Source organism: Struthio camelus, chromosome 1 (genome assembly GCF_040807025.1).
Source record: "Struthio camelus isolate bStrCam1 chromosome 1, bStrCam1.hap1, whole genome shotgun sequence".
Lineage (NCBI taxonomy): Eukaryota > Metazoa > Chordata > Aves > Struthioniformes > Struthionidae > Struthio > Struthio camelus.
Window position 1 is genome coordinate 25072345 of NC_090942.1, and position 26636 is coordinate 25098980.

The following is a 26636-nucleotide window of genomic DNA, read 5'->3' on the forward strand; positions in this document are numbered from 1 at the left end:
TTTGACCCAGGGCAAAACCTTTTTCTCTGAGAAATATAACTGTCTAGGAAAAAGCAGTGGCCTTTAAAAAGATAAAGAAACACATTTAGCAGCAAACAGCCAGGAACTGTATTGGATCCCTCAGCAGCCTAGGAACCATAGACCCGGTATCGAACAATGCATGCTAATTTGAGTTGAAGACTTTTCATTGTCTGTAATGGAATTCAGCTCCTGGATTTTAGTTCAATACATGCAGAACTTCATGAGCAATCCAGTTGACTTTATGTGTTTCCCAGGATTTGAGCCTTAAGGTAGGAGTGGCTGCTGAGTTTCTGCCAAAGTAATAAAAGGATGTTTGAAAAAAAGTATAAGTTGAAGGGGAAACAGGAAAGCATGAATCATGTAGGTAATGGCCTACTTCTTTATACTTGTCATTTTTTTTATCAAATGGCTGTTTGAAAAAAAAATACATTACAGCCCCTGAGGGATGATTTTAGTAAACAGTAAGAACAGAGTTGAAGCAAATGTGAAAAGCTTCTAGTCCGTTGATTTCAATGTCATGTGCAGTTGGAGAATCTTGTAATTCATAGAATCATAAAGTAATTCAGGTCAGAAGGGATCACAGGAGTCCAAACACCAGCTCAAACCATGATAAACTATGACCTCAAACCAAATTGCTCAAGGTTTTTCTCATTCAGGTCTTGAAAACCTTTAAGGATAGAGACTGCATAACCTCTTGGGGAAAAACTCGTTCCAGTGCTTGACTGTCTTCATCTTGAAAATATTTTTTATTATATCCAATAGAAAGCTCCTTTCTTTCAAGGTAGTCTGTTAGCTGTCATCCTCTCACCATGCACCACTGCAAGGAACCTGGCTCCATCTTCTCAATAATTTCCTCATGTGTGTTGGAAGGCTGCTGTCAGCCCCCCAGCCTTCTTTTTGCAAGGTTGAACAAGCCCAGTTTCCTCAGCCTCCCTTCAAATGTCAAGTGCTCCAGACACCTGATCATCTCAATGGCCCTCTGCTGAACTTGCCCCAGTTAATCAAAGTCTTTCTTGTTTTGAGTGGCCCCAGATTGGACCCTATATTTTAGAATAGTGCATGAAGAATTCCATATTCTAGATTCTCTTCAGTATTTGCAAGAAAATCCTGCAAGAAAATAGGTAACCTGCAAAATCTTTTGGTTTACATGGAAGTCCAGAAGACAGTCTTGACAATGACAGTGCTGTTTAATCATAATAAGAAAGCTCTCTGTATAAATAGTTAAAAATTTGTGTTACACTTAAAGTGCATGAAATACTTGACTATTATCTGGGGCATGACTGTCTGGTGATTTTGAATTTTAAGGGAAGAAGATAAGTGACTGCCTGTGTATAAACTCAAAACTGATGCCTTCTTTCAAACTGGTGTCCAGAAATGGCTTTTGAAAGAACAGGAATTGAATGTTTCGAAGAACATGATACCTCAAAAGAGAATTGATGAAAAATGGAAAAAGAATTATATTTTGGATATGTAATTGAATCCTTTTGTTAGGTCAAAGCTAAGTATAGCCATCATAATTCAAAAATAGGGTAAGATTTTTTTTTTAATCTAGCATGAAATTAGTATACAGCCCTTCATGTTAGTTTTCTTTTATTGCTACTTTGATCATCTTGTAGATTTTTTCTATACTGTTACTGAATTAAAAAAAAAATTCACCATTTTTTGCCCCTAATATTTATAGTTGTACTGTGTTTTGTAAAGGATTTTAATTAAAACTTTTGTTTAATAGTTGTCACTGTGTTGCTTTAACTGTGTATGTAGCTTATAAATGATATGGAAAAGGTACTGAACAAGTAAGAAGAATGAAAGAGTTCTCTGTATCACAGTGGCAAATACTGGAAAAGCTGACTGAAAAGATCAGAGCCAGATTAAAGATCCTGTATTTCTAGGAGAAAGATCTTGCAAATCAGTGTGTATTTGTATAATACAAATATATGCTTAATAATATTCATATTATACAAACATGCATATAACTTAGATCTAGCTTAATATTCAAAAAATTCTGCTTTATTTGAAACCTGACTGCTTTTAGCAGTTATTCACAACGAAAATTTCATCTGTGTGAAGGAGAATTGTGCTGTATTTGCAGACCAGTAACAAAAGTTCCAGTAAGTAGCACAGATGTTGAAAGCTACTTCATAGTTTTTCCTGTTCTACTGTCATATATCTTTATTTCAAAGATCTTTGTAGATTAGCTCCACATACCTTGACATCCTAGTTACCTGATACTTGACTCCGTAAGATCTGAAAAGCACATTTATCTTATTCAAGCTTTGTGCACTGGTGTGAGCACTGGGTTTGTGAAATTACTGCTATTCTTGCCAGTACTCACAGAAATTAAAATATTAGTTTGAGAGTAGGGGACCGACATTTTCCCTGTTGAGATCTAAACTTCCTGAGCACTTTCTGTTTTCTAGGGGCTTAAAAGGTCACTGAACTTACCGCTATCCCTCCTTGGGGGTAAAGTTCAGCTGCTGTGCAGCTAGCCACCTTTCTCCAAACAGGATGAGTGCAGTTCACTCTTCTCAGCATCACTGTCTTGAGTTACCGCTTATGCAATGTGAAGTACTGAAAGCAGTTCGTTAGTTAAGAAGCCTTAAAAATGTGGAAAATATGTTACAAAATAAAGAGGACTCCCATTCCCAAGGACATGAAGAATTAGTCTGGAGTGAGATGAAATGGAAAGTAGCATAAAAAAGAGGAAGAGGACAATAATTTTCAGTTGTTTAGATTCTGTTCCCTGTAAAACCAGTACACATTTTGAAGCTAACATAACTTGTTTCATCATTTGCAAAATTATTTTTCAGAATATCAGCTTTTCCAAAGAGGTGAACAGAACTATGAGGAAACAGGGTAGGATAGTTTTAGAAATGGAACATGGAGGGAAATGCGAATGAAGGCAGAGGCAAATTTGGAAGAAGGCTATACGGCACTGTGTCAAAATATTTAGCTGAGCAAGACAGACTTAAGAAAAAGGGAAGTGGGAGCCAAAGTATTAAAAGGATATAATATTAAAAAAGGAGCTACACTCCTCCTGAACTATAATCTGGTCTCTCACAGTCTTACTGTGATCTTGAGAAAGTCTCTCCCTTTCTGCACCTGGCTTTCTCCTTTTTTAAGTATGCAATGATAGTTCGTTAGCCTAAGTCAATGTACATGTAGGCAAAGCAGTACAGTATTCCTAGCAACACTGCTGGAATTCTTTGGTTTAAATGATTTGAGGTGTCAAGAGAGGAAATATAAAAGGAACGTTCATTATTTTTAAAGAAAACTTCAAATGATTGCCTAGTTTGAAATACAGGTCTTCAGTTTATAATCTGCAGGACCTCATTCTATATATGATATCATATCTCTTTGGGTAAGACTTATACCACAGTCAGTGAATACCATAATACAACTCTTTAAGGTCAGACCATCTCTTGCAAACAGTGGCTTTTCTTTGATAACTTTAAGACTCGTGAGAAAGGAGCCTGATTTTCAATTAATACATAAGAAAAATATATACTTACTTAAAATAAACCAAATTTTCAGTAGAAACATGACCATAAATAATCATTATCCTTAGTGTTTCCAAGTCTTTTAGGTTCTAAGCGTTCCCTGGAATTAGCTATAGCCGTAGCAGTGACAGAGCATTTTTCAAGGTATTTGACCTCCATAATTTCGAATACTTTTAGCTGGTAGACCAAGATCTAAGACACATGCAGTACCTTTTTGTGTGTTTTGTGATTCAAAAAGGATTTTTTTCTGTACATAAGCTCTGTGACTACAATAGCAAAAAGGATGATTAAGAGTTTCAGTAGTCTATAGTGTAATGTTGTTTGACTGTCTTGCAACGTTCTCAATGTCTTACACCATGACACTAGGGAGAGCAAAACAGTTTTCTTGCTTCTACGCTAGTATCTTTAAAGCCTTGGCAGATTTACTTTCAATTGTTATTGCATATTATTAGGGAAATATGCTCCATTAGAGGATCAGCTCTTCTTGCATCTTTGACAGCTGGGTAAATTCTTTAAATGCACAGCTGCTTATCTTTGTTTGGATTTCAGAGCATTATTCACAAGCTGGCTGTGGAATCTATTGGTAACAAAAACTGTGCTTTGGAGCCTAGATCATTCCTGGATGATGAGATCAAATGACTGCAAACTGTCATTGCCTCTACAGAGAAGAACAAACTGTAAGTTGAATTTTTGACCTTCTCTTCTCACTTCAGAGAAGTGGCTAAAGTGATAGGCGTATGAAGTCTCTTAAATCCTAGCTTAAATGTTGAGTCCATGAGGAGTCCACACTCCAGAAATATTTTTTACCCCTAGATACTGTCTAACAAGAAAAGGGTGTCAGAGTTCGCATGGCTTTTATTTCTTCTGCACTAGCAGACACATGGCCAGTTATCACCTGCAGCTTACCTCATGGATTATTTCATGAGCAGGAATCTTCAAGCACAAAGCAAAATTTGTCTTCCACCTACCTCCAATACCACTGTTAAGCCATTTCCAGAGGGAAAAGCTCCATCTTTCCTCCCACAAGCTCAAGTGGATCATATGTTAATTTAACAAAGAAGATCATGCATTTTGCCTCCCCTCTCCCAATAGTAGCCTCTGCACTTTTTCCAGGTTGTAAATTCCCCTATTTATGTCTCAAAGGGAGAGAAACTCAGAGTAATCAGTCTCTGCACCTCCAAAAAGTGATGTCCTCAACAGATGTCCCAATTAGCAGCACATTAACTCAATTCTTATATCAAGAGGTGATTGTAAACACTGATAAAAGAGGATTACAGATTAGATAATGTAAGGGGAGCAAACTAATTGCCAACATTTAGCACTTGGAAAACACTTCTTCAAAAGGAAATAATACTAGCAATAGCTGAGTCTTGGATTCATTTAATTATTTTTGTTTATTTTCTTGTAAAAGGATCCTAAATTGGAATAAGTCTATTACCTGAGCTGGGGGTAAGGTTCTTTGATATGCTGCAGTAGCACTGTGCAGCTCCTAAACCTATGGCTACATTTGCATGCAAAATCGGTGTCACATATTTCTTTCACTTGCCTGTAGATGATTCTTTTGGCTTATCTCACGCTGTAAATTGTCCTTGTTACAAGAGCTGTCCCTTTTAGCCTGGCTTACAGTCCTAAATTTACCTTCCTCCCACACAAATCTGGCATTCACGCTTTTTTAAAATTCAGAATTTTTTACATCAGGAATGAAGAATTATGAAGCTAAGAGGATTTTTTTCCTTTTTTTAAAGAAAAGGATTTGAAAGTGAAAGAATTTAAGCCTTTATCATTTCAGTCTTTCCTCCCTGCTATTTCTTACGAGTCTCATATTTCAACTTTGACAAGATGAGAATTATGTGGGATATGTGTTGTGCAAAGGATTGTAAAGAAAGCATGCATAAGTTCAGAGAAATTTGTAGGAATAGAATGTAAATATGGGGTATGTCAATATTATAGTCTCACTCAATAAAATTATTTTAACTAAGTAGAGATTTAGTGATGGAAATATTTCTTTTTTCTTCATTGTGGTTCTGTAATGACTTTACAGTAGTTTGATTTTCAGATTTTGAATTAGTGCCGCATTTAAAAAAAATAATCTTCATGTTCAAGCAGTGCTTGTGTCTTGGCAGTGTTGATTATATTTACCAACTGTATTACTAAGTGGAGGAAACCCTCTAGAACCTACTCTCGATTGGATCATATTAGGAGAATAATAAGATATGCTTCTTTCATGTTCTGTTTCCAAGAAAGAATATTTGCATCATGCTAGCTAAAGTGTCTATAAAGTCACAACCCAAGATGGCATGAGTTTAGTGGGCTACAAGACAGTGTAGCAGCAGTAACGTACTATTTCTTTAGGCTGGCAACTGCAATGCAGTTCCAGCACATATTGCAAAATTGAAAGCTCTGCTGAAAATTCTGGTGATTCCTTCAGTATTCTGTGGAAAATCACGTGGTACATTCTTGGTTTGTATAACGCTGACCTTCAACTTGTCTTGTTTTTTTTTTATGAAGAGTAATTGTAAGCAGTAGGCGGGAAGAGTTATAGTCTACTTTGTGGACAGAAAGTGCACACAAAAACTGTTAAGAGTATTCTAGATGGTCACGTGAGAAACCAGATCTCTCATGTTCTGGGATATGACCACGGAGAAGTCAGCCCATTTCTAGACCTAACAAAGTACTTTGCTTGCACTGACCAATTTATTCCAATTTATACTAAATTCTCCTTAGGGCATTCCAGTTCTACCCTCTGTCCCTTATGCTCGGGGCTGGAGTTTAATCTGTATGCTCCCTTAAACAAATAAACAGTTACTTGAGAAAAGGGAGATGGAACATTGTAAAATATCTCTGAGAAGAAGAGGGAAAAGTGCAATTAAAGGGTTAATTTTAGTGTTACCTAGTGGTAACAGGGAGACAAAAAGGCTCATGTAGGAGGTTGGCTTTATTACTTCCTTCAAATTTATTACCTTTACTTAGTCTCAGAAATCTGATTTCAAATTGGAATGCTGAAATAATTGTCCTATATTAGACAACAGAGGTGTAACAATATATTGTGAATTAAGACAAATGAACTTCATGAATCAAGTTACTTGGGCTCAGATTCAGAAGTGAATACACATCGTGCTCTGATTTCTGTTTACATCTTCTCTTACAGCGTCTATTGTGCTTCCTTATTGCTCACTTGTCACAGCTTATTATAACATAGCTAACAATTTCTTTTATGTGTTGACCTTATATCTTGTTCTGATTATAAAGAAGCTTTCCTGCCCCGTGCTGAACATGACCCAGTGTAGTCACATGACACAGAAGCAGCCCTGCGCTTGACAGGGATAAAAACATATATGCCAGAGGAATTTATTTCCCAGTATGAAGAAATTCTGTAGGACTATTTTGATCTTGCGTAAGACTTGTGAAGTACTGAAGTCATGTCAGGTTCTGAGGTGATTATCATTTGCTCCTGACTTTTGATGTTTTTGATTCTTGGGTCAGTGTCTCTCCATGAAAAAGGTAGTTGCACAACTTCATGTTGTGAGAGTGTGATACCCCCCACCTTGCTAAAGTAAAGGAGGTTGACATGTTATCTGTTGAATTGTCCTTCGTATGACCCTGTTTGATAAATTTGCCCCAGCTGAGTTTCCTGCCGACAGAGCCCCCGTGAAAAGCCTCTAAATGGAGGCGTCCACTGGACCAAGAGCCGGAGGAACGCCCTTCCATCAAGAGCAAAAGGCAAGACCAGGGCAGCACCTTCCAGCAGCTTTGAGAACTGTGACCTTGTGTAGCAGATGACCACACCCCCAATCACACTAGGTTATATAAGGAAACCTAAGCCCTTTCCTCCTCGGAGCGCTGTGTGGTTGAGGAATGCCGTGAGCTAGGAGAAGCGAACAGAGTTGAGGAGCGCAGCGTAGTAGGAGGAACGCCTGGAAGTGGTCCATGCTCCCCTTCGGCCTGAGACGCTGGGCTGGAGCACGTGGCAGCCTCTGAGAAGCAGAGTATCGGGGCGACCTACAGCTTTCTGTGAGTGAGTGGACGAGGCATCCCACACTGTGGATTGGGTCATACATGGGGCAGTGGGGTTCTTTCTCTCCCCCCTCCCCATTGTTCCTTTATAGAGCTCGTTGTCATTATGTCGCATTCTTCCCAGGTTACTCTTTAAGGATAAGAATAACAGGAATAAGAGTCCATCATTCTGCTTTACTGTGAACTTGTTAGTGCACTTATCATCTTACCATCTTGGCATCTTATAAGGACTTACCACTGTGGTTGTTACATTGCTGTCATACATATATCTCTATGTAGTTACCACAGATGGTTACTTACCTTTGCTTCTTGTTCTCCCTTATTAAATTGTTAACTGCAGTTGCTTAATTGCTTGTTATTATACTGTTAATTGTTTATATTTGTTATAAGATAGAAGGTAGTAGAGTATAGCTACAATAATTAAGTGTTCTGATTATTTTGTGAATGTTTACTGCCAGCAAACCCCACTTGAAAGACAACCAGAAGAAGCTGAAAGGCGGGCAGGGGTCAGTTTAATAAAAGAGTTAAAAGATACCATCGCGGGGTTTTGCTTTGAGTGCCGCCCCTATGTGCTGTAGTGGATACATTCCAAACTTAGCATTTTCTCACTCTTTCTTTCTTGCTAGAAGCTGCAGCGGATAGACTTACTGCAGATTTCAAACCTGCCAACACCCAAATGTGCGACATCAGCTCTCAATACATGCAAAAGAGCTGAGCTGAGGGACGTGATAATATATAGCAGGGGAAGTTATGCACAAAATATTTTGTACAAATCAGAAAACTTTTCTGTAAACTCCATTTTGAAGTTGAGCAATTCTTTTATCAGACTGTGGATATCAAGGTGTTAGAAAACAGCAGGACAGGTATTTGAACTTCACAAATCTCCCACGTACTGGAATATTATTTTTTCAGAGCAGTATCTGTGCTTGTGCTGCAGTCAGTTTTATGGACCACTTAACTCTGAATTAAGGAATTCCATGTTTTGAAAATGTACACTGTTGTTGTAGAGCAGCCTCACCCAGCAGCCTGGCTGGATCCAGATTGCGTCAATTGAACTGGAAAATGCAGCTTGTTTCAACGTATGCTCATACTTTTCTTTGTAGCTAGCCAGTTACATACTAACTTGACTGAAATCATGGCACAATTCTACTCTGCTGCATTAGTCCAGCTGTTGTGGACCATGGTTGTGCTATTCAAAGTGACTGTGTCAGTGGAGCATGCACCTATGATGCTTTGGTCAAATTGGAGGTAAGAAATCTGATAAAAGAGTATCTCTATATAAAATTGTGCTGTGCATGTAAAATATATTGTATATAATCAGTTGTGGTAAATAAAAAATTGATAAGCTCATCTCTCATCTGTGGACAGCATACAGCCTAACTGTTGACTTTTCCGATTATAATTTAGAATTTTGGTGTTCTGAGCTGGGCAGTGAGAAGTAAATAAAAGCCATGTTCCTCAAACCGGAAGTAGATACACTTTATTCACCTTTCGGCAACCTCGATCTCCACCACCGTTAGTGATGTCATAATTGAAAGGCTATAACATAAGGTAAAAGAAGAAGGTAAAAGAAATCGGAGCTGACTGAAAACTGCGGGCAGCTCTAAACCTTACACTTCTCAACTCCAGAATTACAATTTTTCATTTTAATGTTTTTTCTGAAGTAGGTACTCTTTTAATAGAATACATTGTTGTATGATTAGCATCAGTTGTTAGAAGTGACTGAGGGGTTGCGGAGTTTTGGCAGATCGAAAGAGATACTTGAAAATCAGGGTACTTGGAACCAGAGCGTACTTACAGAACAGAACTCTGAACCTGTCTTAAAAGAGCAAGGCTGGTTTCAGCAGACATAGACCTCTTTTTCCAGCTAGAAGTTCTATTTAGGTAAAATTTAAGGGTCTTACATAATTTTTTGGGATTTCCGGAAATACAGCAGCTGAGGTAAAGCAGAATCTCCAGTTGGGATGCTGGATTTTTATAAATATAAGCAGACTGTGCAGTGCTTGCTCACAAGGCCATCTCTGCGGGGTAAACACATTGGTTTTGTCCAGTAAATTTTGCCCAAGTTTTTACTGTAGTAAGTCTATGTCAGATTTGAAAGCAGAAGTTCGTAAAGGACTTACAGGGTCACAGAACTGACTGGAAGGGCTAAAGGCAAAATGAGGATCCTGCTCTGGACGAGAAGGTAACAGCAGACCTGCTGTACCTTACGCATACCATGTATTGTTTGCCTTGCGTAAATCACTCAAATTTCTCTCCCTTATTCTTAACCTCCATATTCTTAACCTGGTTTATCTACATTGTAAACCCTCTACTGGAGACTTCTATCTCATGCTGTCTGGCAGTACATATGTATTATACTTAGTTTAACAGGTTGCCTGAGCTCAGCTGGGTATTTGTTCATGTCTGTTGTATAAATAATCCTTAACATCAACGATATTTGGAATTTGTCATCATCCAGCCAGGTGACTTAATAAGCATAAAACGCTTTCTTATACCATGAATAGCCTTGCAGCATGAGTCATCCCTCGCTTTTGCTCTAAGACTGAATAGAAGGACCTGCAATGATGGCGATTCCTGCCAGGTCTGCTTGTGCACATGACTAGTTGTGTGTTCCTGGAGAGACGGTCGTTGTGCTTCCAAACTCCTGGTCGTCATCAACTCTTGTCAGGACTGGAGTCATGAAACTTGAATCTTTTGTACCCTTATTGCTTTATTAATTCCCAGAACATTACTTATGATCTGCTCTTCTGTAAAGTGAAAAAGGAATCAAAGAAGTGATTTCTTGGGAGATAACTGTCCTTTCAGGCAGTTGCGCTGGATTCGTTATACTTTTCTTGAGTCTTTTAATCCATTCTTCAGCATGTTCAAGACATTATGAATTATCTATCTCTCATTAAGAAAAGAATTAGGCTAGACTAATTTATCCTAGTGTAAATCTTTTGTCTTTAAGGAAGATTATTAAGATTGAAGTCTGAGAATGAAATCTTGAAGCTTTTCAATCTTTTTGATACATTGTTTATATTTGCCGTTGCTTCTTAATGCAGTAATTTTAAGACAGGAATAGGAGAATTCAGAAATTGTATGAGCATTGAGAGTTAGACTGAATAAGCTCTTCAGCAAATCCTTCTCCATGTAAAGTGCCATCTAGAGAAGCACGATACTTTTACGTTTTTTCGTATGTGAGCCCTTAATCTTGAGGACCATGGAGAAACTGCATTTGAAAGCAGATGTGCATGATTTTAAATGTGTTTCTTGCAAACGTATTCTGGAAATTGTATTCTTTCCCCATTGGCAATTAGTACCACCTTTGACATGTCTTCTTATCTCTTAAGAATTTTTAGAAAATGAACCTCTGTTGATGGGGAGCCATAACGTATACGAACCCGCAAATACTGCCTTTTGGACAAAGTTAGATTAGCTGACCTTTTTCCTCCTGAAAGAAGCAAATGTTTCAACACCAAGGACTTTTTTTATGTTCAGAATGCTTAATGTGTTCACCTTTAAATAACATGGAAAACTGAAGGACTTCTAAACTTCTGTGTTTAAAAGGAAGTAAATGTTGGAGAGAATTGTTTTTAGGATAGAAGAGTCTTAAGAAAAGATCATCTTTCCTTTGTCCTTGTTCCTAGTTTATATAAATAGTACACCTGTTGTTAATATAAGCAAAGTCTTATCAGTTAATCCAGGGTAGTCATAAATGCAGACTTTCTGCCAGAGTACAGTTTACAACTTGCTCTACTGCAGATTGTTCAGGTTTATACAAAACTAGAGCAAGAAAAACAGGACAGTAGACTGATAAAACCAGTTTCACATTTGCATGACTAGAACGTTTTTCAGAAAGGAGTGTTCCACCTTCCATGACCTTGGAAATCTTGAAAGTTATAGTGTTGTGAGGGAGAAATTAGTTCTGCTGAAAGCCAAGGAAGTAACTGGAAAGGAGAATTACGTTATTTTATAAAATAAAGAAACAGTAACAGTAACTTCAGTTCGCATAACCCTTTACTCAATGCCTTACACGTGGTACTTTGACAGTGACGCAAGGTTCTTAGTGAGTGATCTCCAGGCTTATGAAATCTGGAAATTAATATTAAGAATTTTACGAAGGGTGGCTAAATAAGCTCAGCAATTACCAACAGATTTCTGTTCACCTTGTGGGAGTATGACTCGGTGTAAAACTTAGGATTCATAGGTCAAAAGAAGTTGAAATTCATCAATCAAGTCCATCCCCCATCCCAGATTAATTATTAGGGTATGGCTTATAATAGTTGAGAGAGAATAAATTGTGCTGTTTTTTTTAAAACTAGCCAGCATTTGTAAAGTGGTATCTCAGAAGAGCTATATTAGAAGAACTTAACACTTGGAAATCTATATTTTATGCATTATTGTGTTGTAATCATATTGTTTCAGGATAATGTTGGGTATTAGCTACAGAGGAAACCTGTAATTGACAGACATGCACGATGGGCAAAGCATAAAGCAAGTATGGTATAAATCCTTACAGTGACATTGAAAAATGAAATACCTCTTTCCTGTAGAGATATAAATGTAGATCTGTACTTCGAGGGGAAAACAGCATTTTCCACCAAACAACCACCTTTCTCTATTGAACTCAGGAGAAAGATGAGGTGGGAATAAGTCAATTGGTCATAATGTTCCACTTTTCACAAAGGAACATTAGTATATCAGGGAACGTTCTCCAAAGTAACTTTAGCCTGGAAAAGTTAGCCTTCATCTTAAATAAGCCCTAAGTAGCCTGTGATTGCTTCTGTCCTTTTGGATGTGATTCAGAGCAGGAAGTTGGTTTAACCATTTGGAATCAATATTCAGAGCAATCTATCTTTCTTACCATAGAATAGAGAGGAGGCCCAAAGGAAATACACGGATTAAAATTAGCCTTTGTGATTGCCCCCTCATGTGTCTGTTTTAGGAATACCTTTTGCTTACAGTCACTGAGAATATATCATGTAATGCTATATTCAGATTAAAGCTGATTTTGAAGTGCTGATACGAAATAGTACAGTTGCAACGTTTCCTAAAGCTGTAAGAAGTTTCCTGAAAAATCGCTAGGAAGAGATGGAACACGGAAGTGAAACAGCGAAAACAGAATTGTTTTAGCTATTACTCTGTTGGATTTCCACGGATACATTGTGCTGTCGTGCTTGAGCAGCTTTTTAAATTTTTTATCATATAGTCAGCAGTTTTCATTCTACTGCTGCTACTAGTAATGGAGACATCTGAACTTAGTGTCTGGAAATGGTGTTTAAAGGACCCTGTTTACTTCTGCTATGCAGGAGAAGCTATTTCTTACACGCTCTTCATGCCGTGACTGAAAGAGACAACTGAAAAAAATAACTTGTAGGAGAGATTCCAGAAGCCAGCTACAAAACAAGCATGTATGATCACAAGTTGAAAGATACAAAAGTCCTTAACTAACAAGCTATCCTTCCCATAGGTCCAGATACAAGAAATATTGAAATCTTTGCTTCCATCAAAAAATAACTATCCAAATACGAAATACCTAGAACTGCCCAAATACCTATAAAAAACCACAGATCAGAGAAGGTATTTTATTAGCCCAACTTTGCAGACATCTATATGCTTACATTTGTTAAAATGCCAGAGCAGTTAGGGGAAAGAGAGAAGCAAAAAACAAGCTTAGCTGTCCTTCCTTCCCTTTTCACTGCATCATCTGGCTCTTGCAGGGAGAAGAGAGCAGAGAAGCTTTGAGCTTCTTCCTTTTTAGCCTGAAGGAAAGTATATACATTAGCAGAGTTCCTCATCAGTATGAGCCTCCTGCAGCTGAGGATGTTAGGCAAACACTACATTAAAACACTGAATAATTTTAACTTCTGAGTTCAGAGAGAGTCCTTCTGCTGTCTCCTATTGATCCTTACCACGTTTCAATCTACAGTTGTTTTGTTTATTTAGACAGAATGTAGGCATTGCAACAGAACACACAGGCAATATAGTGAAACAGGAGGACACATCTAGAATTATGGACTAACTAATGCAGATTTATTTTTCTAATGATAGTGCTGGAGTTATCAAAATTAAGTACTCAGAAACTGAAAAGTTTAACAAAGGGTGCTTTGCCAGTTTAGAAAGCCTGCAAGAAGTGCTTCAGGGAACAGGGGATAACTTGGAAGTAATTATACTTTAAAATGGGATCATTATATTTCTAAAATCTCTATGATGTGTGTCATTTCTGAGTTCAAGGCAAAAACCTTTGCCATTGTGCTGCAGTAAATAACTTAGCTCTATTTCATGTATTACTTCTTATTCTCCTTTATAGAAAAAAAAAACTCTCAAGATCAGCAATCTTTCTAATATTTGGCATGAAATAGATTTTACCCATCAGCTGATTCACTGAAAGAAACCTAGGAAAATATTCATTATCATTTCCCTTTACACAAGCCGTTCTCTACCATCTCTTAATTTAAACTATCTTCTTTTCCTTTAATATCATTGGTATTCTGATGTGGCCATGGAAATAAAGAAAATTCATAGTCAGTATGAAAGTTAGTTCCTGAACAGTCATTCTGAATCTTTGAGAGTTCTTCTTTTGTTTTTTAAATCCTTATTTTTGAAAATGATACTTAAATCTTCGAGATCATGGGGTTTGCCTTTCCTCAAAAGTTGAGGAATGTCTGCAGTAATATCTAAGTCGCTGGGATTCGTAAATATAATACTGATTTCCAAGGGAGTGAAGATGCTGAGCCCAATTAAGAAAATATCAAATGGTAACCTCTCTCAAAGAGGAAAAAGAACTGCCTGTAGAGCAGGGTTTACTTTTAGAGCTTGAAAAGGTGATAGGCTGAAGGTTTACCAAAATTTGATTTTAACATCTGTCCTGGAAGAGTCTCCCACATGTAGGTTTGCTCTAACCCTTACCAAAACCAAAATATATGCAGCGAGCTAGGTAAGTAATATTGCATGATTGCACTTCTCTCTCTGCTGCAGGTGTGATTGGAAGCTTTTGATTTACTCCAAGCAATCTTCATTGGAACTACGGGGAAGTCTCAAAGTGAAATAAAGGTTTTGCTTGTCTGAGAAACATCACTGAAACTTCCTACCTGTTTGTTACCCCTGCTCTGTGTCCATCTCAGGAGACTGCAAAGACCGTTTTAATTCAAAGATGCTGTGTCTGAAAGGGTCATTCTTGAAATTTATTTCAGAAAATTTAATCAGCATCTCAGCTTCACCAAATTGCAATAATATAATAGCTAATGCTACAGCAAACAGTAGTTATGTATGTTCCATTCTTTGTAATTGCAACCATTTGAATGGAATACCTGATTTCTCAGGCCTTAGTGGCTAATGTGTGCTTGTGGAAAATGGAAGATTAAGCTTCAAGCTCTGGGATTTCTACAGAATAGCAATATTACCTTAGACGTGGCACTTAGTATCAAAACTTTCACAATAAATTTCATCCAAATAGACCCATTTAACATAACATTAAAGGTGCATGATGCGTTACTCTAGCTTTTACAAAAATCCCAGTCAAGTTTTCAAAGAATAATGCCACATCTAGTTTTGCCCAGAACTGTTCTTTCTAGTAATAAAACTAAATAAATGGTTTGCTTCTCCATCAACTCCTCACAATGACAGATTGGCAAAAGAATTGTAAGCTTTCCTTGGCATCTTTTGCCATTCTGTTCAGAAGAGTTCATGCTTGTTTTTCTGTGCTGCTTCTGCAGAAAGATTGATTCAACACTTGACACCTTAGGACAGAACATTTTTTTTATAAAATATTGAAAAGCCGCTGTAGCTGAAGAAAAGGCTTATGAAAAAGAACGTACATCATGCCAGCTTGTGATCTGGCTTGAATTCTGTTGCTCTCTGACCTCCAAGATGTCTAACAGCAGTAGAAACTTTTTCAGGAGTTGAGATTCCTTTGGGAATACTCTCTGAGGGTTTTCAACGTATTCTTCTTCATTCCATTTAGTAGTTAATTTTTGAAAAGATGCCCCTGTACTATTGTACACAAATGAGAAAAGCTAATAATAGATAAACATGGTCTGGACCAATTTCATTTTTTCTGTAACACAGTTAATTTGCTTTGGACATAAGTGGACAAATTCTTTCCCCTCTTGAGTAGAATGAAAGTAAACTGAGCTGTAAACCTGATCTTAACGTAAAGATGATATCGTTATCTTCTTCTGTGAGGTTGAATGAAAGAAGAGGTGTCATCACTGACAGCAAATTTTACAGAAAAAATAATTTTCTTTGTAGATTACAGTGGAATCCAGACAGGCCTTTGCATGCAGGACACATTGTCTCAACACAGGAGCTGGCTGTACTCTTGCAACCTGTTTTTAGCCAAAATTCCAAAAACCTAGTCTTGTTTGTTCAAGATACGGTATGTGACATTAATTCCTTTTATCTTACCAGTGTTGAGTGCAAATCTGTATGTAAATGAGATGACGTGGTTCTTTCTCACCAATCTTATCTCTTTGTTTTACAGCTAAGCATAGATGATTTCACGTACTACAGCGAAGCCTATGGTAACAAGAAGCCATTTCAAAATGTTCAGGCAAGTATTCCTCTCGTCTATTTCTTTTTATGGAGTATTTGAAATTAAAAATAATGTAAGATGCAAAGACACAATAATTGGCAGGATAAAACTGAATTGCAGCAGTTTTCCTATGTAACTTATTTGCTGAGATTATTTGGTTTAAGCAGATAGATTAAAGTAAATCAATTGAGTTTGCAGAAATATCTTTTGAAGCTTATTTTATTTCTGAAAATCAAGTTCTCAGAATTCATCTTAACTGGCAAAATTTTTTCTAAGCATGCTGCATTTTGTATTATAAAAAACAATACAAACTCCCATATTGGCAACCCAAAATACTATTTTGAAGCCACAGTAACACAAATAGTTCTGGCGTCAATTGTTTTTTCCAGATTTTCAAAATTGAAAGCCAGTTTTATTTTCATACAAAGTGAAGCTATCTTAACCCATGCAGACAGCTAACAGTTTCGTATTTGAATATGGTTAACATGTGCCTACATACTAGATTGCTTTAATCTGCATAAAAAAAAAAAAAGTCATGCTACTTCAATAATTTGAAATAAACTGCAGGCACAGAAATTAAGATCGAATTCTCCTGACCCACTCAGCAACCTCAGCTTCTGTTCTTTTCCTCGTTGAGGAGGTTTATAGATTTTGGGCACAGCATCTCTGCTTATACTGATGTGACAATTTATGGAACTGTTGAAAAACAGAAGTGTTCACATGCAGAAATCATAAATGTGGTCCTGTAGGCAGCACTGGATGAGCAGAGCTATTAGTAATGTAACTGTACCAGAGCACACGAGGAAGTATAAATGTCTAAGCACCACACAACAAGCTGTATGCGTAGTTAGATACATAAATATCCACATATTACCTCTCTTTGCATCTATACTGTCTTAAGAACCTCATATCTTCCATGTATCACTAATACTGGAGAACTCTTCGTCTTTTTGCCATATTAAAATGTTTTAACACTGATGCTGGAACAAAAGGAACAATTCAGCGTGTGTAAATGGTTTGCTTTGAGGAAGGAATGGGAGTAACGTTCATATATACTGTAAGGATCAGTGGTTGCACCCACAGACAGATATATTGATATTTCTCTGCTATGCCCTTTTCTCATTTGGATTTAAAATCTATGCAAGGTTGTGTCTGGAGCAAATTTTCTTCCTGCTTCCATGACTGCAAAGTTAGTTTGATTTTATAATTGAGAAGCTGTGTAAAGTGTATGCATGACTGCTGCAAGCTCCTGGTGATAGAGTGACCTTATTTAAGTAGGCTCCTATATGCTTTAGAGGAGGGGTATTGAAGTGTTTAAAACTTCAAATCTTTTACCTTGTAACTGGGACTATACCAGCACTGTAGAGCTTATAGCTAAAGACTAGAAGTGAGTCCAGAGACTGATGGATCTAAAAATTTGGAGTGGGACACTGAATGGATCGGGGTCCTCTGGAGAGCTAGTTAAGGAGGCCTTCCGATAAAGGATCACATTTAACTAAGTCTGTGTCTGGCAGAGCAAAGATTTGATCCCGGGTTTCAACAAACAGGAATTTTATTTGCTTTTTGGTCTTGCCTCTGCTCCCACTTGAAAAACTTTTTCTGATTACAGCTTCTTCAAAACTGAAAAGTTTTCTTTTGAAAAATTGGTAACCTTAACTCCAGCATTTCCTAGTTTTGATGTATTGGACTTGGCAATCTTAATACTCTTCTAGCATAATTTTGGGGGATTGGGTGCTGTAACATAGATTAAAGGGAATGGGATGTATAAAGTAAATATTTCTTTTTCACTTAGGTGCACATATGGAGAATTTGGACAGTATCTGTATGCATAGACTCATAGCTTTTAGGGCCACAAAGGCTCTTTCTAATCATCCAATTTCATCTTCAGTGTAACAGAAGCCACAGAAATGGGCTCAGTTATTCTCGCATCATTTCCGTTCCACTTCACTTACTTTGTGAAAGAAATCCCTTCTTAATCACGGTGCGAAAGACTCTATAGTAATTTCCACAGAATACAGGACAGAGTGAAGGTCAGGTCTGAATTTTCTCACTGGAGAAATTAGAATCTTTGATGTTGCATAATCACAAATGTTTATACCTTCACACTCATAATCATTATACAAATGATTCATTAAGCTATAATAGATGTTCCATGTCACTCAAGTATCCTCCTTTTGAATTTCAGCAATGCAAATTTATTCACAGATTTAAACTGAAGATCTCATTTAGTATGTATATGTGCATGTAGCAGCATGTGTACTACAAGAAGAAAATATTATTTGCTAAAGAGTTACGGACTTGTAAACCACAGAGACGTTTGCAGATATTAGATTTGTTCAGCTACATTAGCAGCTGTTTTGAGCTTTTGGGATCAATGGCTGTGTATGCAATAAAATAATTCTATTTCCCCTGAATACAAAAAGGTCTTATAAGTAGATCATTCACCTTAAACATTCAAAGAACTTTTAAATTAAATAATAAAACACAAAGATTAGCATTTGGGTTTTTTTTTTTTCTGTCAAGCAGTCACCTATTCTGCAAACTGCTGTTCTTCAATATTAGCTTCGGCTTTCTCCAACTAATACTCAGTTCCTTAAAACTGCAATGTATGGTAATGCCCTCCAATAAGTTACTAACTAACTGTGCAGTTAAATAATTACTATTTAAGTCAGAACTTTTTGCTCGTCCTATGTGGTATGGTTCTGCCCATCCATGTAACTTCTAATTGTAGACATTAGAGATGCATAGATATTGTATGATAACCTGGCATAATTGAATTTGCCGTTCCAGGACTAGACCTGACAAGAAAAACAATCACATCATCACACTGGTAGTAAACCATGTTCATTCCTTAATCAGCTGGCTAAACAGCGTCATATAATCTGATTTTGATAGGAAGCTGCTTAACAGGAATATGTTTTACTGATAAAATCATGTTGATATTGCCGTTTCCACATTAGAACAGTACATTGTTCAGGCTACTCATTTTGTTTGTCCATCTAAGACCACATATTTTGCTAACTTAGAATTTTCAGTATCCTGTTTTTGTTTTTCATTTTAATGATATCTGTTTTTACAGTAAAACTGAAACAGTGCAGCACTTTCCTTTGGTTCTTCTTTTCTCATTATATTCTTCAGTCAGGAAACCTACTATTGGGTAATTCTGAGAGGTAACTCCTGTGAAGTTTGCTGAAGTGGTTTAAGAAGTTTCAGCTGTCTGGTAGAAAACACCTTTCCATCTGACAGATTTTACTCCTGACAGTGTATTTGTATGACACATCTAGTCCAATGTAGAGTCATGGATAAAGCAAAGATGTATATTCATTTTGCCAGTAAACTGTGGCAAACAGGTCCTAGTGAACAAAGGTGTCTGGGTTTTTCTGAAATGCTACATGAAAAAGAAAACTCACAGGAGAAGATATTCAGGACCTCTGCATATATTGCGATAAACTTCTTCCAAATAAATATACAAGTATTTATGAGTCAAATATGGTGTTCAGTGCCTTTTTGTAAAATATCTTTGGCTAGTAAAGCAGTAAACTTGAGCAAATAAGTAATAACAACTGTGATGATATTAAGAGTGATACAACAGTAAGAACTTAAGGCCAGCCATACTGGGCCAGACCAAATGCATACTGAAGCTTCTGCCTTTAACAGTGGCCTTTAATGGATGCTTAAGGAAGAATACCAGAACACGATAAAGGTATAAATATCCAGCTTCCAATGAATTGCAGCTCAAGTATATCATGAGCCAAAGGTGCTAGTAGTGTCTTTGCATTTAATAACCCCGATAGATTGTTTTCCATGAATCTATCCTCTCACTTTTTGAACCCATTTCACATCTCAACTATGTGTTTTGTGAAGAACTTCCTCTTTTTGTTTGTTCTAAACCTGCCGTCTTCTGGGTTGTTTTGATATCTCCTGCTTCTAGTACTAGAAAATATAGTGACTGGTCTTTCCATCCTCTGCCTCTCTGTGCCATTTACGGTTTTATATTTCCATCATATCCTCAATCAGTGGTCCTTTTTTCTAGGCTGAAGAGTCTTATTTAGTCTCCTGTGATACAGAAGCCTTGATTCTCTTTGTTGCTCTTCTTTATACCTCTTTCAGTTTTATTGTACTATTTTTGAGAAATAGGGGAATACAGAACTGCGTTCTAATCCAAATATAAGTGCACCATAGATTCATTTGGTGACGTAGTGTTTTCTGTTTTGTTTTCTAACCTTTCGAGAAAAGTCCTAGCATTTGATTTACAGTTTTGACCACTAACCAGCCACTGAACTGACACTTTCAAAGAGCTGTTGCCGACTTTTAAATTTTCATTCCTGAAAATTTAAAAAATTCAGTTCTGAGTCCACTAACGTGTACATAGAATTACTGTTGCTTTACCCCTGTGCTCTGCTTAAGTCAATTTAAGTAAATATCATCAGTTACTTTGTCTCCCAAGAGGCTGGTCCAAAAGGTGCGTCTGCAATTCTTCAGTTAGCCCTTGTCTTTACTTTGTCAGATACGTATGAAATCAGAAGACTTCATCAGTTCAGTATTTATGCACTTTTGCCAGGTCATTTATGAACATATTGAGCAGAACAGACCCCAGTGCACATCTCTGTGAGATTCCACTGATGACCTTTCTCTGCTTTGATAACTGATCCTTATTTCTACCCATTCTTTGCTCTCTTTTTACCTATTTATTTCTGTGAAGATCTCCTCTCTCACACTAAAGCAGCTTAATTTCTTTCAGAATCTCTGCTAAAAGTCTCTATAAATGCCTTTTGTGAACGCAAGCACTCAGCGTCAGCTAGAGCTCCCTGGTACACGTTCCCATTTATTCTTTCAGAGAATTCCGGCAGAATTATGAGGCATAGCTTCCTTTTCCAAAAACCATGTCAGCTTTTTCCCAACATAACTCTACCTTATTGTTATATTCAGTATTTTAATCTTCAGAATAGTTTCTCCCATTCTTGAGCTTCAGGGTTACTTGTCTGTAGTTCCCCAGATCTCTCCGGAACCCTTAAAAAGAACCTGGCATCATATTTATCACCATAGAGCACAGTGGTATGGAGGCTTGTTCACTAATACTTTCCATGGCTGAAATACGTTTTATTTGCTAAAAGTGCACTAGAGCATTTTCCATTAAAATGATAGTATATATGTTTATGCATGATCTAGGGATCACAGATACAATTTATAAGTCTATAAAATTAATAGTGATTGGAAAGTTAAAATGCAGCGGTGATAATTTCTATGCAGTTACCACTGTGTTGAAACGGATGTGCTTCCCAGTCAGTCTGAATGGATTTGTGTTTTGTAGATGACACCTAATGATCAATGTTGTGGAAAATAAATACGACCTTTTGATATTTTGAATGCTACTTTTGTAGGTAAAAGATGAAGATTTAAAAGATGTCATTTATGTGGAAGAACCTACCAACTTCAGGCATAGGTTCCAGAGCCAACAGGAGTCTTTTTCCCAACTAATATTTTTTTGGCTATAAAATTGACTGATAGTTATGATGCCAAAAATGAATTAATTCAGAACAATGACTATGCTTACATGGTCTTTTATAGGTGGATTCGTGAGTCATTAACAAAGACTCTGCATAAACCTAAACTTACTCCGTTTCAGCTTCAAATTATGCAGGTGCCATATGACTCTAGTTGACACAACATGGAAACCATACGGGGCAAATTAGCCTGAACATAGCTTTATCATAGTGCAGCTACTTGTCTTCAGGAAGACTAGAAATGCCATCTCATACTGACCTTCAAAAAAAAACCTAAACAGTGCTGTATGTAATCAAGGAATAAAGTTTATTGTAATTTCGCTCAGGAGAGGTGCTTCAGGGGACTCTCAAAAATGTACTCATCTAACTGGAGTAAGTTGCCCGTAGAAATATTACAGATTCTACTGTTACTATAGGAAGTTCTACTGTCAGTCTGTCAGCTCAGTAGGAGAATTTCTTTCCCTCTCCTTCTCCCACCTACTGTGTGTTTTTATTTCTTTATGTTTAGCCCTTTAGTAGAATGCAAAATTAGGTGTTTCTCAGCAGTTCTGTTCATTCTTCATCCTCTTTTCAGGGTTCTAGTGCTCTGAACATGCAATTGAATTGAAATGCTAAAATATTCAAAGCGTCGTTATAGGTGTGTTGAAGACAAACGTGCAGTCACCAAATGTGTAAGAGGCACAAACAAGGGAAAAGGGATCAAGATGGCCATCTCATGTTAGGGAGCAGATATCCAGCTATGCCTTCCCTTTGAATGGAAAACAGTTGAATACCAATGGTTGAGATAGATGGCAGTGCAGGATTGATTAGGAGCACAGACACAGATTCCATTACTCAATAATGATGCATTTTATCTCTTATGCTACAATAAACGAGTAATTTGCCCAATATATATCCTTGCAGGAACTGGCTACTGCCATTCTGGCTGCTGCTAACAACAGAAGGATTAAAATGTGTAAAAAAATAATAATAATAATAATTTGCTGCTGTTCAGGATTTTAGCTCTAAATTTATTTATGCAAAACCAGAATGGAGTGTATCGTCCTTTTTTCCAGGAGGTGCTAAAAACCCTACACAAAGGCTTGTGGACCAAATTAGTGTTTTCTGCTCTGTTTTAATTTCTGCAGTAATATTTTTTATTAGTTTGGCAAATCAGACATTACTGCATACTCCTCCCTTATGAGCATCTATAGAAATGTGAAAATAACTAGCCTTTGCCTAGAATTCCCTCCTTTTGAAATCAACACTGGGAGAAAATATAAACCACAGGAAAACATGAGCAATTAGAAAGAACCAGAAAAGGTCAGAAAAATGGTAGGCAGTCAGAGAACATGCAAAAAGGAAAAAGAGTAGGAGGAGAAGAACGTTAGCAACACCACAACACTTGCACCAGTTGGAGAGAGTCTATAACAAGTTGGGTATCTGGATGTTAGCTCAAGTGACAATTTGACTGAAATGTAGAAATGCAAAAGAGAAGTTAGGAGTTTGTAAACTGGGACTCAAAAAATATCTCCAAACGTTCACATTAAATTTTGAGCACATTAATTTTGATCATTTTCAAGTCTCCATCTTGCATTTTCTTTCCCTGAATATTTCAAGTGAATTTTATTATCAAGAAAAATCGTTGGAAAGATGTTTTTCAATTATTCAGGCTTCAGTTTTTACAGAATGAGAATATTTTAATCGCTCTAGTATTTTAATCAGAAACTGAGATGTGAGAATTAGAAATAAAGTAATAGATACCATGATGCTTGATTATACGAACCAGTTGGGCCTGAATCTTACAGTTTGTATTTATTTTGAGTGGAAAGACAGAAAGTACATGAAATACATTAAGTTTGTGTTTGGAGGCTATGCAGATCCTAAAAATAGGCAGCATTCTTTAATTAAATAGTTACAAGTTAGACACTTAATCTGTACTATGAGCTGCATTGCTAGGATATATACAAAGGCAATATACTCTGTACTGCATGGAGCTGCTAGAACTTGTGCTGTCCTATACTGATCCTTTTGATGATCTTTACTTCTGAAAGTTATTCATAACCTGTTTTCCTTTCTCCCCATCATCTGCTGTACCCTCTCCACTTTGTCCTTTTTCTGCTTGAGAACTTCAACTGCCTCTCCTCTTCCACATGCATGTTGAAAGGGCAGTAAGAGTTTGATGTCACTTAGTACCTTAAGCTTACCCCCAAACAGTGCATGACTAAGAGCCATAGTAAGTGGCACTTCACTGCCCCTTTCCAGGAGCAGCCTGCACGCAGCATCATGCTGGTGTGAACTCACTTAATGTTTACCATGGTGGTGCCTCACTTTAAATACTAAATTAAACATAGAGAAAAAAAATGGTTTGTGTTTAATTACCAAGCAAGTAAATAAACTGTCCATAAATTTATTACAGGAAATTCTTCAGTCTGCTGCTTCATCTTTAGTTTTGCCCGCTGTTGACTGCAAGGCTACCAGATACCTTTTGAGCTTTCTTCAGGAGTCGGAAGATTGGAAGTTAACAAACGTAGCTAATCTTGATGTTTCTCAGCTAGAAGTGAACACTTCTAAACCAAACTTATTTGTGGTACAGCTACAACCGTTTCTCAGGTAGGAATTTGTCACAATTAAAATTGACCCAAATATATGCAAGATTCTTAAAGCTTTTTGAAAATATCAGTAATATTTAGGAAATTTAAATATCAAAATGCAAGTTTATAGGGTCAGTAACGATCTTTTTCTTATAAGTGCATTCAGTGCTTTTTTATGTCCTCCAATGAGCTTAGCAGGTATAATAGCTGAATTATGTTGAGAAAGTCAATCAGGCATTGCTCTTTTGCCTACCGCATTATAGGAGGACAAAGGGATAACTAATAAAATTAAATGGCAAAGCACTTAGAGCAGAAAAGCTGGATTGCTTTGTGCAACACATGATTAACCTGCAGAATTAATTGCCTGAAGGCATTCCAGGGGCCAAAAAACTGTCAGGATAAATAAGCAGACAAACAAATAAACAAACAAACTAGAAGATAATGTCAATAGTGAGACTAGCTTTCATCACGCTAGGAGGAGTAGGAAGGCTATAACTCTTCATGTGTCCGAGCCTATGACAATGGTTATCTAATGGAGATACAGAGAGACTGTTCCTTCAGTTGACTGTTAGTGTTTGATTGTTACTCCTTCGACATTCACAGCTCTGTAGATTGTTTGGTACAGAGCACTCTTGGATATGGGTCACTGACCTAATCTGAAATGGCAGCTACTGTTATCATTTCAGCAGAAAGCTGTGCAGTTCTTTTGCATTCATACTGAGTGCAAGTGATGGCGATGGTACATTTAGGAGATACTACACATGGATATATTGAGTCCTTCTGCCTATCTTATGCTGCTCTTCCCTCTTCCTAAACTGTTACATGGGCATTGGTACCTGTTAGGATATGGTCCACAAGTAAATAGACCTTAAGAAAATACATTTGTAGCTATCATGTCACTACATAAAATGATACCCACACTTGGTACCCATTCTGAGGAGCTCATGTACAAAGGTAAGACCAGGGAAAGCAGGGTACACCAAATGCAAGGAAGGCTGGGAAAAGGATGGCCAAAATAATATGAATAATCTGGTTTCTCTGAAGCAAAGGAAGTTTGATGTTTTTGAGGAATCAGCTGAAAAGGTGGTCCTTGTTGCTAATTCCTAACTGGATTTGCAGAAGAAAAAGCTTATAAAGAGAAAAGAGAACGGTTGAGGGACTTTATAGTCTGGCACTGGAAGTGACACCTTTATTAGTCCATATCTACGTGCATTTCTGGGTAGCATTGTTCTGTTCTGTAAAAGATTTTTAGTTATATTTCTCCCACTCTCTTTGTAGTAAATTAAATGATGTTTCCACCCTGGAAGCAATTGCTGAAAATGGTAAGCGATGTGACCGAGATATTACTAACGTTTCATCAATTAAGTCTGTGTTTTTGCTTGAGCAGATTGTATTCTCTGGAGTTTCCCAGGTTATACTGTAATACTAGCACTGCTATTTAAAGGCTTTCTTTTTTCCCATCTATAGCACTTATAAACAGTCAGTTAGCCTAGTGTGTGATTCAAAATCCACTGAAAGGGATAGAGCTGTGTATCAGACCTGATTTGTAATTAGAATCCAACCATGCTTCAGTAATGGGCTTTTGTTCAGGCCCTGAGATCATCCAGGTTCAGAATGTGAACCCTCAGAGCAGCTTGGACTGCCTCTGTGGATCTTTCCTTTGCACAGCCTTAGAAACGTCAGGCTCATCTGGCGGTTCTGAGGTCTTAGTCTCACAACAGAGACCAGATGATTGAATTGACTAGGAAATGATTTTTTAATCTTTGTAGAATAATGCAAATGCCTTTGGCAGCCTTTGATTTTAGAGTTATTTATTGGTGTTCCAGGTATTACATACAGCTCATTAAGGATGAATCTCTCCATACAATCCTATAATAAACCTTTTCATAGCTAGTATCTGGCTGAAAAAGAGTTACACTGAGAGACATCTGATTTTTTTGTGGGGCTTTTGCTTACTACTCTGAATAACAGAGCATATTATAAAGTCTGCAGATTGCTGTAGTGGTAGTTTCAGTGACATACATCGTGCAGTAGTTAAGGCAGATAATTAAGCAGGGTCCATAGTGCCTATGACTGTTTCTTCCCAGAGCTCAGGGTGTAAAATCGGAAGCAGACTGGAAAATCCGGGAAAAAAACTTTACTTCTTGAGGTCAGTGGTGGATTCCTTTCTCTTTGTTTTACCACTACTCCAAAGTGAGTGTGCTTTTAAGGCTCAGAAGAGTAGCAGGTTCACTAAATTGCAGAGGAGTTGTTTATTTCTCCCTGCCCGTCCCCAGGAACTGTTAGATACAACATAGCCTTGGCTGCTCTAAAAGTGAGTTTCTTCTTTAATGGACATTTGTCCATTTTATCATCAGCTGCACAAACTCAAGCGTAAGTTAATGACAGAACTGTGAGATGACAGAAGAGCAGGCTACACAACTTTCTAGCGTGAACGAGCTGTTATCAGGAAAGATATGTGTGGATCCGGGAAGATGTACCACTTTGTATGGCTAAGTGCAAAATTTTG

General features: G+C 37.3%; 1 protein-coding gene across 2 annotated transcripts in view; it reads left to right on the forward strand.

Annotated features, from left to right (window-relative positions):
• The first annotated feature begins 4076 nt into the window (after positions 1-4076).
• Positions 4077-26636, forward strand: part of LOC104152141 (V-type proton ATPase subunit S1) — a 58880-nt gene continuing 36320 nt past the window's right edge. Inside the window, exons 1-6 of one of the 2 annotated variants that reach the window (XM_009687351.2) lie at positions 4077-4195; positions 8636-8780; positions 15768-15894; positions 16000-16068; positions 23953-24146; positions 25406-25449. In XM_009687351.2, coding sequence (XP_009685646.1) covers positions 4141-4195; positions 8636-8780; positions 15768-15894; positions 16000-16068; positions 23953-24146; positions 25406-25449 — 634 coding nt within the window. In that variant the 5' untranslated portion in view covers positions 4077-4140. Of the gene's footprint in view, positions 4196-7141; positions 7530-8635; positions 8781-15767; positions 15895-15999; positions 16069-23952; positions 24147-25405; positions 25450-26636 lie in introns of those variants that run through there. The other variant, XM_009687350.2, reaches the window with a different exon arrangement.